The sequence below is a fragment of the Anolis carolinensis genome, chromosome 2 (genome assembly GCF_035594765.1).
Source record: "Anolis carolinensis isolate JA03-04 chromosome 2, rAnoCar3.1.pri, whole genome shotgun sequence".
Taxonomy (NCBI): Eukaryota; Metazoa; Chordata; class Lepidosauria; order Squamata; family Dactyloidae; genus Anolis; species Anolis carolinensis.
This window is the reverse complement of record NC_085842.1, coordinates 18,548,633-18,565,218: the sequence shown is the minus strand read 5'-3', so window position 1 is coordinate 18,565,218 and position 16,586 is coordinate 18,548,633. Positions and strand designations below refer to the sequence as shown.

General features: G+C 44.0%; 2 protein-coding genes, 1 long non-coding RNA gene and 1 pseudogene across 3 annotated transcripts in view; 2 read left to right on the top strand and 2 right to left on the bottom strand.

Moving 5' to 3' along the window:
• The window catches only part of LOC103280228 (zinc finger protein 420), a 412,323-nt gene that overhangs the window by 143,587 nt on the left and 252,150 nt on the right, over positions 1-16,586 (top strand). The gene's annotated exons all lie outside the window — the stretch shown is intronic.
• Positions 70-12,102, top strand: LOC107983455 (uncharacterized). Its single transcript, XR_001730877.2, has 2 exons — positions 70-133; positions 11,835-12,102. It is a non-coding gene; the product is annotated as an uncharacterized LOC107983455 (long non-coding RNA).
• LOC134297035 (zinc finger protein 850-like) overlaps positions 3,777-16,586 on the bottom strand; it is a 33,466-nt pseudogene continuing 20,656 nt past the window's right edge.
• LOC134297028 (zinc finger protein 24-like) lies at positions 11,784-15,677 on the bottom strand. Its single transcript, XM_062973514.1, has 3 exons — positions 15,297-15,677; positions 14,404-14,530; positions 11,784-11,965 (listed from the first exon to the last, which is right to left on the bottom strand). The coding sequence occupies exons 1-3, from the start codon at positions 15,675-15,677 to the stop codon at positions 11,799-11,801; spliced, it is 675 nt and encodes a 224-aa protein (XP_062829584.1). The 3' UTR covers positions 11,784-11,798.

The window sequence follows — 16,586 nt, the reverse complement described above, 5'->3', positions numbered from 1 at the left end:
ACCCGCCCCTTCCGCGCATGCGCCCACGCTTCTCTGACCAACGGTCACTCCTCGTCACGTGACCAGGCCTGGGCTGGGAGGGAGGGAGAGAGAGTCGCCAGCTTGGGAAGCGAAGCCATGGGCGGGAATCCAGGTGGGGATCTTGTATCAATCACACAAACGCTGTTGTTGTTATATATATATATATATATAATTTGATAATTATAATTTTAGATCACTTCACTCAAACACTCGTAATAGATTATCATAGATTCAAATAATCATAATATAGGCACACTGTACAATACAAAGGCTTGTGTTTTTGAGTTTATTGTGGATTAGCAGTGTGTCAGGGGCAAGAAAACAGCCAGTAAATTCTAGCCAGAGATGCAATGTGTACATTGAGGGAAATAATAGCACAAACATCTTTTCCTTTGGCTTTTTATTGGAGAAAACAAGTAAATAAGGCTATTGTGTTGTCAAAGGCTTTCATGGACAGGATCACAGGGTTGTTGTATGTTTTCCGGGCTGTCTGGCCATGTTCCAGAAGTATTCTCTCCTGACGTTTCGCCTACATCTATGGCAGGCATCCTCAGAGGTTGTGAGGTATGGAGAAACTAGGCAAGGAAGTGTGTTATCGAAGGCTTTCGAAGTGTGTTGTCGAAGTGTGTCAACCTCTGAGGATGCCTGCCATAGATGTGGGCGAAATGTCTGGAGAGAATACTTCTAGAACATGGCCAGACAGCCTAGAAAACATACAACAACCCTAGGCAAGGAAGGTTTATCTATATCTGCCCAAAGTCCAGGGTGAGAGAAGAACTCTTTTCAGTAGGAGGCCAGTGTGAATGTTGTAGTTAATCACCTTAACTAGCATTGAATAGCTTCCTCTCCTGGCTTCTTCTGGTTTCTCCATACCTCACAACCCCTGAGGATGCCTGCCATAGATGTAGGCGAAACGTCAGGAGAGAATACTTCTGGAACATGGCCATACAGCCCGGAAAACATACAACAACCCAATAAGACTTTTATTTATTTTGGAGTCAGGTAATGCAGGATCCGTTCGAAAACATGCCAATGTGAGTAGATCAATAGGTATCGCTCCGGCGGGAAGGTAACGGCGTTCCATGCAGTCATGCCGGCCACATGACCTTGGAGGAGTCTACAGACAACGCTGGCTCTTTGGCTTAGAAATGGAGATGAGCACCAACTCCCAGAGTTGGACATGACTGGACTTAACATCAGGGGAAATCTTTACTAATGCTGGATCCTCCTTTCACCTGGGCTTCTGCTTCTCCGGCCTCCAGACCCACCTGGCCTCCCACTGAGCTCCCATTCAGTCCCAACCCACACTATCCCCCCATGATTTCTGCCACTGACACCACATGATCCATAGCCTTTCTTGTAAAGAAAACTTGACCCTTGATTAAATGAAATCTCCGCTCACTCCAAGATCTTTCCAACCATTACATTACAGTATCTGGTTTTTGACCCACAGCCTATTCACTTGGCCTGCATGAACATGTATGTACCTACACTCACCCCTGTGTATCCACGGATTCAGCCCCCTGCAGCTTGGAAACTTCCTCTCCCTGCAAAAGCAGGCCTGGCATTTCCCTTTGCTATTTATTCAAGGAATTCCATTTTATTAACAAGACAACAGCAAGTACATATCTTCAGCCCTTTGAAGGAGGTCTGGGAATGAGACTCCCCAGGAGGAGAGGAAGGCCACCCAAGGAGAGGAGGAGGAGGAGGTGGCCAAGGAAGGAGGGCCTGCTCTGGAGGACTAAGTGCCTCCACCTCCCTGGCTTCCTTCCTCCCCGTCTCCATTCCCTCCCTCCCTCCCTTCTTAGAGATACAACCTCACTCCTCTTAACCCTTCCTCACCCCCTTCAGCTGCAGGGCTGCCTCATAAGTATCCAGGTATGATGCCTTTACAACCTACTCAATGGTTTGCTGGGGGAGGCCTTAAGGTAAAGGTTTCCCCTGACGTTAAGTCCAGTCATGTCCGACTCTGGGGGTTGGTGCCCATCTCCATTACTAAGCCGAAGAGCCGGCGTTGTCCGTAGACACCTCCAAGGTCATGTGGGCTGCATGGAGCGCCATTACCTTTCTACCGGAGCGGTACCTATTGCTCTACTCACACTGGCATGTTTTCGAACTGCTAGGTTGGCAGGAGCTGGAGCTAATAGCGGCCGCTCACGCCGCTTCCGGGGTTTAAACCTGGGACCTTTCGGTCTCCAGCTCAGTGCTTTAATGCACTTCGCCACTGGGGCTCCTCTATGTGTGTGTACGTATTTTTTTTTAATTGTGGGATATATATATGTGTGTGTGTGTGTGTGTGTGTGTGTGTGTATATATATATATATATATATATATATATATATATATATATCCCACAATAAAAAAACCAGGCTGCACCCCAAAGTTCTCAGCCAACAATCACATTTGGCTTCTTGAGACATATTATTGGAGAGTTAAAAAAAGTCCTTCGGTCTCCAGCTCAGTGCTTTTACACACTCCGCCACCGGGGCTCCTTAGAACGCTCTAAACCAGTGATTCCAAAAGTGGGCGCTACTGCCCCCTGGTGGGTGCTGCAGTGATAGAGGGGGCAGTGAGGACACAGGGGGTGGGGCCAGGGGAGGGGCGGGGCCTCTTCCCAAGTGCCTGAGACAAGGCTGAGCACCTAAGACACCTGTTAGGACACAGAAGGCAGAGCTAGAGTGGGCAGGGCCTCCTTCCAAGAGCCCGAGACAGGGCTGAGCCTCTATCTCCTCCTATGAGCCAGTGCGGACCTTGAGATCATCCAAGGAGGCTCTCCTCTCGGTCCAACCACCGTCTCAAGTTAGGCTGGTGGGGACGAGGGAACGAGCCTTCTCCGCAGTGCCCCCCCAGCTGTGGAATGCACTGCCGAAAGAGGTCAGGCAATCCCCTACATTATCCAATTTCCGTAAGGAACTGAAGACCTGGTGGTGTCGGCAGGTTTTTGAGTAATTACATTGGAATACCGCCGATCTCTGGGCCTGAATATATTGCTCAAGACTTATCTAGCCTACAATGATACATTTTAATATATTGGGTTTATGGTTCCCGTCCCCTTGATCAGATTGTGTAAGTGTTACTTATTGCTATATAAGATAGGGCAGTATATAAATAAAGTTTTATTAATTATTATTATACCTCTCCTGAGAGGCGTTTTAGGACTAAAGGGCGGGGCTAGGGGCAGGGCCTCTTCCCAAGTGCCGGAGACAGGGCTGAGCACCTGAGACGCCTGTTAGGACACAGGGGGTGGAGCTAGAGTGAGCAGGGCCTCCTTCCAAGAGCCTGAGACAGGGCTAAGCCTCTATACCTCTCCTGATTGGCATTTTAGGGCTAAAGGGTGGGAATAAGGGTGGGGGCAGCGCCTCTTCCCAAGAGAGCGAGACAGGGCTGAGCCTATGTATACCTTACCTGAGGCGCTTGTTAGAACATGGGGGCGGGGCATAGAGGTTCAGCCCCGTCAGGCACTTGGGAAGAGGCCCCGCCCACTCCTCTAGCCCTGGCAGGCGCCGCAGGACAGGGATAGAAGCTCAGCCCTGCCTCAGAGCTTGTAACTCCGCCTATCCGTCCTGGCTGCCAATTTGTGGCCCCACCCACCTCCCCCAACCAGCCCTGTATCTTGGACTAGGGGAGAGGCTCGGCCCCGCCCTCTTGAGCAGGAGCCACGCCCACCCCTCTAAGCCACGCCCCCCTTTCCAAGGGGCACTGAGTCATATTTTTTCTGGAAAGGGGACGGTAGGCCAAATAAGTTTGGGAACCACTGGTCTAAACTTCATTTTTAATAGGAAGCTTCAATATTAACATCCAACTAATTATCATTAATGTGAACAGAGGTTTTCTCCAGTGACTGGAAAGTGACATTTCACTGGCTATTTATGGTCACTTAAATGGTCTATAGCCGCAGAGCCCTTCAATACTCCCATATAAAATTGAGATTATCAGATTTGAACTTGATTATATGGCAGTGTAGACTCATATAACCCAGTTCAAAGGAGATAATGTGGATTATCTGCTTTGATAACCTGGATTATACGACAATGTAGAAGGAGCCTCAGTCTCACTTCCCCCAGTTTGTAGTGATTTGCCATTAGATAGTAACATAAAATGCATCAACCATCAGATGATCACATGAGATGTCAGGGACCCTAATGTACCAATGAAATACTTTCTTCTGGATTTCATATTCTGGTCATATTTTTCATGTTTTCCTCTGCCATGCATTTCCTTTATTTATGTTTTTGAGTAAAATGGCTATATGCCCCGAACTAGCTGGAAAGCTTGAATTTAATTATATAAACATTTTTACTCTATGCAGACACATCTATTTCCCTACTGGGAATTCAAAGTCTTGAATTCTGCAAAACCTATCAAATTATCACTTGGCTTATCATAGATCCAAATACTCAAAATATAAACACTGTGCATTCTAAAACAGGGGTCCCCAAACTAAGGCTCATGGGCCAGATGAGGCCCTCCAAGGTCATTTACCTGGCCCCCACCCTCAGTTTTAGACTTAGGCTTGCTCGAAGTCTGAAATAACTTGGAAGGCACACAACAACAATCCTAATTAACTTGACAATCTCATGGGCCAGAAGCAGGCCCACACTTCCCATTGAAATCGTTATAGGTTTATGTTGTTTAAAATTGTTTTTTTAAAAAAATATTTTTTTCTTTCATTTTTTTTTTTGCACTACAAATAAGACGTGCAGTGTGCATAGAAATTTGTTTTTTTTTTAATGATAGTTCGGCCCCTCAACAGTCTGAAGGATTCTGTACTGGCACTCTACTTAAAAAGTTTGAGGGCCTCCATTCTAAAATAATACAAAGTTCCTGTATTTCAGTTTAATGTGGATTAACAGTGTGCCAGGAGCAAGAAAACAACCAGTAAATTCTAGCCAGAGATACGAATTGTACATTAAGGGGAATAATAGTGGAAACATCTTTTTCTTTGGATTGGCCTCAACAGAAGCATTGTGTTCAGTTCTGGAATCCTGGCTAAAAAACAAAATCCACACATTGGAACTTTACAACCAAGGTGGTAAAGGAACTTGAAACTAAGCTCAGAGGAACAGTTGATGGAAGTCCATATGAATTGCTGTCGTGACATGACAATCATATTTAACCCTCTGAAATATTATCACACGGAGCTTCTTTTCTGCTGTTCCAGAGACAGGACCTCCAACTTAGGGATTCAAAGGACTAGAACGGGAACTCTACCAAATCTTAGGCAAAAATGCTCAAACGGTCCCGTTAGAAATCAGACGTTTAAGCACAATGGCTGTTTTTTAGCCTGTGTGTATTCTCTGGTGCTTGTTAAGGGATGAAGTCTGAGTAAAACATTTCACACACTCCTGTCATTGGTGTGGATTCTCTCCTGTGTGGAGCCTCTTGTGGCTCGCAAATTGTGAACTATAAACAAAACATTTCCCACACTCCTGGCACTGGTATGGTTTCTCTCCTGTGTGGCGTCTTTTGTGCCTCACAAAGGTAGAACTGTCAGCAAAACGTTTCCCACATTCCTGGCATTGGTATGGCTTCTCTCCTGTGTGGATTCTTTTGTGTTTCAATAAATCTGAACTGGAAGCAAAACATTTCTCACACTCCTGGCATTGGTATGGCTTCTCTCCTGTGTGGAGTCTTTTGTGGCTCAACAATTGTGAACTGTAAGTAAAAGATTTCCCACACTCCTGACACTGGTATGGTTTCTCTCCAGTGTGAAGTCTTTTGTGCCTCACCAATGCAGAACTGTCAGCAAAACATTTCCAACACTCTTGACATTGGTATGGCTTCTCTCCTGTGTGGAGTCTTTTGTGGCTCACCAAGTGTGAACGAGAAGCAAAACGTTTCCCACACTCCTGGCACTGGTATGGCTTCTCTCCTGTATGGAGTCTTTCATGGCACACCAATTGTGCACTGCTAGAAAAAGATTTCCCACACTCCTGGCACTGGTATGGTTTCTCTCCAGTGTGGAGTCTTTTATGGATCACCAAGTGTGAACTGGAAGCAAAACATTTCCCACAGTCCTGGCACTGGTATGGCTTCCCTCCTGTATGGAATCTTTCGTGGCACACCAATTGTGAACTGCTAGAAAAAGATTTCCCACACTCCTGGCAGTGATATGGTTTCTCTCCTGTGTGGAGTCTTTTGTGGATCACCAAATGTGAACTGGAAGCAAAACATTTCCCACACTCCTGGCATTGGTATGGTTTCTCTCCTGTGTGGACTCTTTTGTGGATCACCAAATATGAACTGGAAGCAAAACATTGACCACACTCCTGGCATTGGTATGGCTTCTCTCCAGTGTGGACAATTTTGTGCCTCAGCAATTCTGAACTGGAAGCAAAACATTTGCCACACTCCTGACATTGGTATGGCTTCTCTCCTGTGTGGTGTCGTTTGTGGTTCACCAACTGGGAACTGTAAGCAAAACATTTCCTACAATCCTGGCATTGGTATGGTTTCTCTCCTGTGTGGAGTCTTTTGTGGAGCACCAAATGTGAACTGGAAGCAAAACATTTCCCACACTCCTGGCATTGGTATGGTTTCTCTCCTGTGTGGACTCTTTTGTGGATCACCAAATATGAACTGGAAGCAAAACATTGACCACACTCCTGGCATTGGTATGGCTTCTCTCCTGTGTGGACAGTTTTGTGCCTCAGCAATTCTGAACTGGAAGCAAAACATTTCCCACACTCCTGACATTGGTATGGTTTCTCTCCTGTGTGGAGTCTTTTGTGCCTCACCAAGGCTGAACTGTCAACAAAACATTTCCCACACTCCTGACATTGGTATGGCTTCTCTCCTGTGTGGAGTCTTTTGTGAATCATCAAGTGTGAACTGTAAGCAAAACATTTCCCACACTCCTGGCATAGGTATGGTTCCTGTCCTGTGTGAAATCCATCATATTTCACCAAGCGTGAACTCTGGAAAAAAGATTTCCCACCCTCCTGGCTTATGAAAGCCTCAGTTCCTTCAAAAATTTCTTCTTGGCTCCAATGTGGCAATTTGTATTCATCAACAAATTTTCCTGATTCTTTCCATTTAAGGTGGATTTTCCCAGCATGGAGTGTCTTGTGAAGCACAAGTGCCTCATTTTGGGTAAAACGCTGCCCACAGCCATTGCATTTGTAAGGCCTTTCTCTGGCATAATCGCCATCTTCTCTGTGGGTTTCTTGGGGTCCTGGAAGGTCCCCGTTGTGTCCCAGATGCTTCCTGCTTTTGGTGCATACATTGCTCTTCTTCCAGTTATCTGCTGTGAGAAAGAAGGACAGAAATAATCATTTTTCAGCATGAGTGATAAGGAGTCTAAGAAAGTGGGATAAAAAGTGGATTGAAATGATCCTGAAAACATAGATATTCAGGAAAAGAAGATATAAATGCTGTCCTCCTCCATCCCTTGTTTAGGAAGGATGGTACACTGTGTTGTCAAAGGCTTTGATGGCTGGAATCACCTCACAACCTCTGAGGATGCCTGCCATAGATGTGGGTGAAACATCAGGAGAGAATATTTCTGGAACATGGCCATACTGAATGGGACTCTTACAATTTTTGGAAGTTTTCTGTAAATGTGAGTTCCAAAGGGATTGATTTACCTGACAAAGCTGGGAAGATACAAGATAGTGACTGTAAAGAAATAGAGCAGAGAAGGGAGAAAAAAAGGAAATTCTGCCAGATATAGTGGCAAACTTACCATTTGAAAGATAGGCGCATATAGTCACCATCTTGCTAATGACTGAGTCTAGGGACTGTTTGTGTGCTGAGAGAGACAGTGTAGAAAGAGAGCTTAGCCTTCAGATATGCAAAAGCTTGCCTGCCTGGTTGGGAGGAAAAACTAAGTCGAATACCACACGGATAAAAAGATGCATAACTGCATCTGTGTACCTGAAGCCAGGGGAAGTTTGTTCTTTTTGATGATCCATTCTCCTGCCCCTCTCTCCAGTCAATCTGCTTCCTCCCTCTCTCTGCCTGTCTCTCACATCCACACATTCACAGAGGGAGAGGAAGTAGTGTGACTGATCTGGGGTGATTACTCGATAGGTTTTTCAAGGGGCCCTGTTGTTGCGAGATAGTGTGGTTCGCTTGGACTTGACTCCAGTAATGGAAGTCTTCCCAATGTAGTCGGAATCGGTGCAAACATCACTGTTCCTCAGGCACCAAGTCAATGTCACACTTATGTCATGTTTTTCTAACAAAAGCCCTACCTTGACAACTCCCAGAGATTGTGACAATTTAGAATACTGCTCCCACTAGGGAGGTGCTGACTGGGATATTGCATTTTGAAATACAAATCCCCATCAGTGAGGGAGCCTTACCAAGAGAGTCCACAATCTCATGAATCTCCTCCATGATCTGCACGTGCAAGACTTTCTGATCAGGATTCAGAAGAGCCCACTCCTCCAGGGAGAAATGGACAGCAACATCCTCAAAGGCGAATGGGCCCTGGTGGAAAAAGAAAACATTTGCTTCTCACATAAGGGCTATCAAGAAAAATACTCACAAGAAAATCTTTATAGTAGATTTACATTCCCGTTGGCTGTTTGAAACGAAAAGGGTTACGACCTCTATGCCATGGTGTAAGCTTTGGAGAGACGTCTGGTTGGTCACAGTCAAAACCATTTCTTAATTGATAAGTAGAATCAGAAATGGAATCTGGACAGGTTCCAGCTTTCACTGTGGTGCCCTAAAGTGGACCTAATGTTATTCCAGGTGAGGTCTCACCAAAGCAGAAAGAAGGTCACTATGACTTCCCTTAATCTAGACACTATATTTGTTTGAATGCAGACCAAAATCCCATAGGCTTTTAAGTTAGTGCATCACACTCTTGGCTTTATGTTCAACTTGCAGTCTACTAACACCCCAAGATCCCTTTCACATGAACTGTCGTTGAGCCAGGAGTCACCCATCCTGTATCTGTGCATTGCGTATTTCCTGCCTTAGTGTACTATCCTACATTTCTCCTTGTTGAAATTAATTTCCTTGGTTTTCTAACTTGTTACGGCCATTTTGAATTCTGATCCTGTCTTCTGGAGTATTAGCTATCCCTCCTGATTTGGTGTCATCTGCAAACTTGATAAGCATGCCCTCTAAGCCTTCATCCAAGTCAATAAGAAAGATGTGGAACAGCATTTGGCGCAGGACAGAACGCATCAGCACCCCACTAGTCACTTCTTTCCAGGATGAAGAGGAACCAGTTTTATTTATTTTATTTATTTAGTGTCAAAAGGATTGTACGACAAATACATTTCAAAATGATGGGGGGGGGAAAAGGAAATCACAAGCAGCTAAATAGTTTTGGACCAAAAGCGGGCAACAGCAACCGCATTGTCCGTAGCTTTAAACAACTCCTCCTTCGTACATGAGGCAGGGCATTGTGGGCAAGCATACATATGCGGAGTTGTTTGTTCTGCTCCACAGTCACACAAGGTGGAGGATTCCTCCAGGTAGTGCCACCTCGCCAAGTTGTCTTTTGATCTGCCCACTACGCTTCTCAGTCTGTTTAGGGACTTCCAAGTTGCCCATTCTTGGTTTGCCCCTGGAGGAAAACCGTCATGGGGGGCCATCCAGTTAGAATTGCCAGGTTTAGCTGCCCAGAGAGACACCCTTGCTGCTGCTGGAGGAACATCAAGAGGAGTGGTGGTTCTCATGAAGCCCTTCCGTGATTTGAGTCTGGTGGGAGGAGGCTGATAGTCATGCAGTGGATGGCTTTCACAATGTTGGACCTTTTTTCTCTCGCAGTTAGCAGCAACTTCCCATCGCACGTCAGGAGGGGCAATGCCAGCTAAGTTATAGAGTTTATCAACAGGTGTAGGTTTAAGGCATCCTGTGATTATTCTGCATGTTTCGTTCAGTGCTACGTCCACTTGCTTCGCATGGGCAGACTTTTGCCAGACAGGACAGGCGTACTCCGCAGTTGAGAAAGACAAGGCCAGGGCTGATGTTCTTATCACTTGTGGGTCTGCACCCCATGAGCTGCCAGTCAGTTTCCGCAGGATGTTGTTGCGTGCAGCTACTTAGTGCTTGGTGTTCATGCAGTGTTTCCTATATGTTAGTGTTCGATCTAAGGTGACACCAAAGTATTTAGGATGGAAACAGTGTTCGAGCTCTTGGCCTTCCCAAGTAACTTTCAGTTTCCTGTTGGCTTCACGGTTACGTAGGTGGAAAGCACACACTTGTGTCTTGGCAGGGTTAGGCTTCAGGTGGTTCTCTTTGTAGTAGCTGGAGAGATCTTTCAAGGCACTAGTGAGTTGCTTTTCAACTGTTTCAAAATCTTTCGCTTGTGTTGTAAGGCCAAGGTCATCAGCATATATAAAGCTCTTTGTGAGTGGTGGTTGTGGCTGATCGTTCGTGAAGATGTTAAATAAGGTCGGTGCAAGAACGCTGCCTTGGGGTAAACCATTCTTTTGCCTCCTCCATCTGCTTTTCTGGCCCTGAAACTCCACATAGAAGCTGCGGTTTTCTAAGAGGGTCTGGACAGTTTTTGTAAAGTCAAAGTCCCGGGTGATATGGTAGACTTTATGCAGCATTTTTCTATGTTGCACCGTGTCATAGGCTGCCGTAAGGTCCACAAAAACTGCTCCCATAATGCAGCCTTTCTCATAGCCTTCCTCGATACGCTCAGTCAGATGAAGAATTTGACCTGTGCAGTTTTTCCCTGGTCTGAAACCTGCTTGTTGTGCAATAAGCTTGGGTTCGATAACAGGTCCTAGTCGATTTAATAGCATCCTCTCATAGACTTTATATAGATGACATAAGAGGGAGATTGGTTGGTAGTTCCTGGCACTGGAGGTATCTTTACCAGGTTTTAAGATGGCAATTATCTTAGTTTTCCTCCATGCTCTGGGAATCTGTTTGTGTGCCAGGCATTGATTGTAGAATTTCAAAAGCCAGTTTTCAGCTTTGGGGCCCAAGTGTTTGATTTGCTCCATCATCAGGTCATCTAGGCCAGGTGCTTTACCAGTCTTACATCGCTTGATGGCTTCTCTGAGTTCTTTCAGGTTTAGAGGAGAAGACAACTGGTGGGTTTCAAGTTCTGGCATCCTGTTGATTTTCATCTTTATTCTGCTGCAGTTGGTTTTCCCATTCTGAATTAGCTGGTGAGCTATCTGGTCTGGTGTCACGTTTGCGTGTCCATGGTTGACCAGAGGGTCACTGTCCAGGCGTCTCAGCAATTGCCAGAGGAACCACTTGTGACCCCCCTTTGTCCATTCTTGAAGAGAGTAACAACATTTGCCTCCTCCATTCTGCTGGGACTTCTCCTGTTCTCTGGGAGTTCTCAAAGATCATTGACAGTGGTTCTGAAATTTCTTCTGCTAGTTCCTTCAGTACTCTTGGACGTAGTTCATGTGGCCCTGGAGCCTTGAATTCGTTTAGAGTGGCCAGGTATTCCTGGACTACTTCTTCACCTATTTTAGGTGCCATGTCCCCTATTACCTCATCTGTTCCATCTGGCTCAAGTCAAATACCAATTCCCTTTTGGGGGAAGACTGAGGCAATGTTCTACCTTTTCCCTATCCCGTTAGCATTTCAGCACCTTCTCCAGTCACATACCCTACTCTTGGCTTGTTTTTTCTTCTACTACGGACACAACCAAAGAAGCCCCTTTTATTGTTTTCAATCTCTTTGGAAAGCCTGAGCTCATTTTCTGCTTCAGCGTGTCAGACCTTTTCCCTACTTATGCTGGTTAGTCTTTTTTGGTGATTTCCCCCCGTTTTCACTTTTCTTGAACACGTCCCTTTTAAATCTTAGCTCATTGATTGTTCTTTGGGTATTCTTTAAACTTCGCATTAAGAAAATGTATTCAATCTTTTCTGTTTCAACAGATGATTAAGCTTGGAACAAATGACACCCAGTTCTCCTCTCCCAGCAATCCTTCTGCTTACCTGATTCAGTTCCACTCCATCACAAAAGGGAAGAAACAACTGAGGATTCAGCAACAACATCATGTCAGCTCCTGGGAGAAAGAGCAAGGGTGGGAAAGCTGATCACATAAACATGTCTCAGAGGTTACAATTACAGTCACTTGGTCCGTTACCGTTCTGTCAAGATTAGACAGTAAATAAATGCAGCACCAATTTAGGGTTCTTTGTGGCCACTTGGTGAATAGAGGGGATATTAACCTTAATCTATTGTTCCTGCAAATTGTACAGATTAAAAGTACATGTATTACAGTTTCAACTTTACCCTCCCCCGAGGACATTCTCTGAGTTTGTATTCAGTCCCATTGAATCTACCCTATTTGAGTGCATTAAATCTGGCCCAACTGAAAGGAAGTCAAAATTTTGGGATGTTTATATTTTCTAAATATTTGGCACCTCCCAAAGAATTAAATGCCTAAACTCAATGGGGAGCATGTGGAGAGCGCCAGAGTCACTAATTCGTTCTGCTAAGATCTTCATAGTCTTTTTATACTCAAAACTCCTATGTTATCTAAGAGCCCTATCTGCCTAAATTTGTCCTTTAACGTTTTTATTTGGTGGGATTTAAAGAGGTCTTTTTGAATCAAATACGCATATCCTACTTCAGGCCCTTTGTATACTCTCTCAATACAATATCCTAGAGCCCTTCTCCAAGATATTGATTCCAATGAGGCTGTTCCTAAATCCAGTCTTAGAACAGCAGATGGAACACAACTGGAGACAGCAAACAGTTTTCTGAGAAACCCTACTTTAGATGAGAAGCCTGTGATCCCAACCAGAATTGCATATAATAGTTGGGCTGTTACCTTTGCTTGGAAAATGTTTATTGCAGCTGGGATATACTGGCCACCTTTTGTGTAGAAAAAGCATATTATAGCTTTAGTACGGATAAAGCATTTTGTACTGACGTGTTTTGGTGACAGCCCCAGGAACCTGTGGCCCGAAAGGTCACCCCTAGGTATTTAAAGGTGGAAACTTGTTGTATTAAGTTCTCTCCTATATACCAGTTATTCTTGGATCGCTTTTCTAAGAAAATCATGATTTTGGTTTTAATATAGTTTATCTTTAACTGATTTTTCTCACAGTATTGGTAGAGTGCCCTCAGCACTTACTTGAGTCCTACCTTGGTGTAGGATATGAGGACAGCATCATCAGCATACAGCAGTAGGGGTATATTGGTGGATGAGATTTTGGGGGGATGGCCATTTGATAGTGAAACATGGGCAGCCAAGTCATTCAGGTATAAATTAAACAGGATAGGGGCCAGGATACACCAAATTTCTCTTTGCAGCGGCAAAAAGCCACAAGTGCTTCACAAATGATCTCTAAGTGCTAAGAGTATTACAAAGAGTACTTAAGAGACTTATTACTAATCGGTAGTCAGTTCCTGTTTTAGATAGCTAATGGAGATACTTGTTATCATTAACTATAAGCCATATGTGATGTCATAAACTTTTCAAATGTTGTATTCCATCATTCTACTTTCACTTGACTTCAACCAATGGTTTGCTGACCGAAATAAAGGCTACTGGTTGACTGACAATTACAGTCCTCGAATCATAGAATTGGAGGAGACTTCATGGGCCATCCAGTCGAACCCCCTGCCAAGAAGCAGGTAAATCACATTCAAAGCACCCCCAACAGATGGCCATCCAGCCTCTGTTGGGCTGAAATTTCAGTCCTATTCATCTTTAGGCTATTGTACAAGCATTGCAAAAATAAAACTGAAAATCACACTGAAATTGCACCTTTTGCAACTGAGTGCCTAACAACTACTATAATAATACAGTAGAGTCTCACTTATCCAACATAAACGGGCCGGCAGAACGTTGGATAAGTGAATATGTTGGATAATAAGGAGAGATTAAGGAAAAGTCTATTAAACATCAAAATAGGTTATGATTTTACAAATTAAGCACCAAAACATCATGTTATACAACAAATTTGACAGAAAAAATAGTTCAATATGCAGTAATGCTATGTAGTAATGACTGTATTTACGAATTTAGCACCAAAATGTCACGATATATTGAAAACATTGACTACAAAAATGCGTTGGATAATCCAGAACGTTGGATAAGTGAGTGTTGGATAAGTGAGACTCTACTGTAATAATAATAATAATAATAATAATAATAATAATAATAATAATTTTATTTCTTAGCCGCTTCTCCTTGAGATTCATGGCTGATTACAACACAATTTTTTAAAAATGAATATTGCCAAAATTCAACAGATATACATATTTCTATAAAAGATCCACATTAAAATTGCATTTCTATAAAATGCATATTAAAGTATATAAAGCAGACATCAAACAAAGGACATGAGTTTAAGATATATACCTATCTCAAGGCCAAATGATCCTGCATATGCACCAACTCAAGCTCAAAGTGTGGATGCGCTACAATCCCACTAAAGAGGAATTTACACTAGTATAAACACCAAAACTCCCAGAAGAGTTCCTTCTTACCCTGCACCCCTGCAGCCCCATCTTCTTCCTGCTTGAGCTCCTTCTGCTGGAGGCTCTGGGTGGCGTCTGATGGAGTTTTCTCTGATGCAGAGACATTAGACTGGACTTCCATGCAGTTATTTTGGGCCTGGAAGAGCACAAAGAACAAGCCCTATGAGGAGCGGCTTAAAGAGCTGGGCATGTTTAGCCTGCAAAAGAGAAGGCTGAGAGGAGACATGATAGCCATGTATAAATATGTGAGGGGAAGTCATAGGGAGGAGGGAGCAAGCTTGTTTTTTGCTGCCCTGGAGACTAGGACATGGAACAATGGCTTCAAACTACAGGAAAGGAGATTCCACCTGAACATCAGGAAGAACTTCCTCACTGTGAGGTCTGTTTGGCAGTGGAACTCTCTGCCCCGGACTGTGGTGGAGGCTCCTTCCTTGGAGGCATTTAAGCAGAGGCTAGATGGCCATCTGTCGGGGGTGCTTTGAATGAGATGTCCTGCTTTTTAGCGGGGGGTTGGACTAGATGGCCGATGAGATCTCTTCCAACTCTACTATTCTATGATTCTATGAGAGTATTCCAGAAGTAGCACGGAGAAAGTTCAAAAATATCACAGACCTATGTGCAGAAACTTCATGGACTTTGTTTAAAAAATAATAACTCTAAGATTGCTACCCCATCATTTTCAATGTTATATCTGGGGTCAACACATTTGAGTAGAGCAGCAACTGAGCTTACAGTGGATATGGAGGTGACAGCAGGAAGGGCAGAAGAGGTAGGAAAAGAGGCAGAGGGAGCACAATTCAGCTTCTGCCTCACATCAGTCCCATCTTGTAAGAAAGGCAGGATGTAAGTTTAATCTATCCATCAGTCCCAAGGTTAGTGAAACCAAGAGGCAATGCTCTCACCTGTTCTTCCTGCCTCTTGTCCTCTGCCCGACTCAGGAGGAAGCCTTCCGCCAGGGCCACCGCCTGGGAAGAGGTCTCTGCCCCACACTCTCGGACCCAGCTCCCCATCTCTGGGGGCAGGAGGCTCAGGAACTGCTCCAGGATTACCAGGTCCAGCATCTCAGCCTTGGTGTGTTGCTCTGGCTTCAGCCACTGGCGGCAGAGATCGTGGAGGCGGCTGCAAACCTCTCTGGGTCCCTCGCCCTCTCGGTAGGAGGACTGCCTGAAGAGCTGGCGCTGTATGTGTATGTTCAGGAATGTCTGTGTAGTTATCTCCCAGAATTCCCCACTGCTCCCAGGGACCCTGCCTGCTTCAGGTCCAGGTGAGTTGGGTCTCTCCATGTTGTAACCAGTGTCTGATGGAGACTGTATCCAAGATGTTTTTCCTCCCTCTTCTTTTAAGGGAAAGAACTCTGGAAAAAAACGACTAAAGTTTACAAGGAGTTACACCATGAAATAACATTTTAACATTATAGATGGTACATAACTACAGAAAATAAATATGCAAACAAATAACTGGAACCTTCTATCATTTGTGGTGGACTTGTGCAAAAGCTAAAGCATTTTGCATAAAAAATCCATAGCGACATGGAACCTATACTAGAGTACAAAATCCCACTAAAAGCAGAACTTTTTCTACGGGGATTATTAGACAAACTGACATTGAAACAACAGAAGCAAAAACTGAATACGCAAAACTATAGAAACTATAAAACATGCCAACACCAGTAAATTGAATTTTAAAAGTTTTTGATATGGCCAAAATGGAGACATTAACCTTAGCTCCACAACAAATACACAGAAACTTTAAGAAGATGGAAACACTTCATTGAATTTATAAAGAACCAAAGGAAAATGACTACAGCAGGATGTGTTGATTGAAATAGTGTTAATAGTATATACTTACATTTTGTACTACAGTAGCGTCTCACTTATCCAACACTCGCTTATCCAACGTTCTGGATTATCCAACACATTTTTGTAGTCAATGTTTTCAATACATCATGATATTTTGGTGCTAAATTCTTAACTACAGTAATTACTACATAACATTACTGCGTATTGAACTACTTTTTCTTTCAAATTTGTTGTATAACATGATGTTTTGATGCTTAATTTGTAAAATCATAACCTAATTTGATGTTTAATAGGCTTTTCCTTAATCCCTCCTTATTATCCAACATATTCGCTTATCCAACGTTCTGCTGGCCTGTTTATGTTGGATAAGTGAGACTCTACTGTATTTATAAA

Bases quoted from the DNA above. Each gene is read 5' to 3' on its own strand.
- LOC134297028 (XM_062973514.1), bottom strand. From the start codon at position 15,677: ATGGAGAGACCCAACTCACCTGGACCTGAAGCAGGCAGGGTCCCTGGG. The intron at 14,531-15,296 runs GTGAGAGCATTG...GTGCTCTTCCAG, and splicing joins ACAAGAGGCAGGAAGAACAG to GCCCAAAATAACTGCATGGA. The intron at 11,966-14,403 runs GTAAGAAGGAAC...TCTTTCTCCCAG, and splicing joins TGGGGCTGCAGGGGTGCAGG to GAGCTGACATGATGTTGTTG.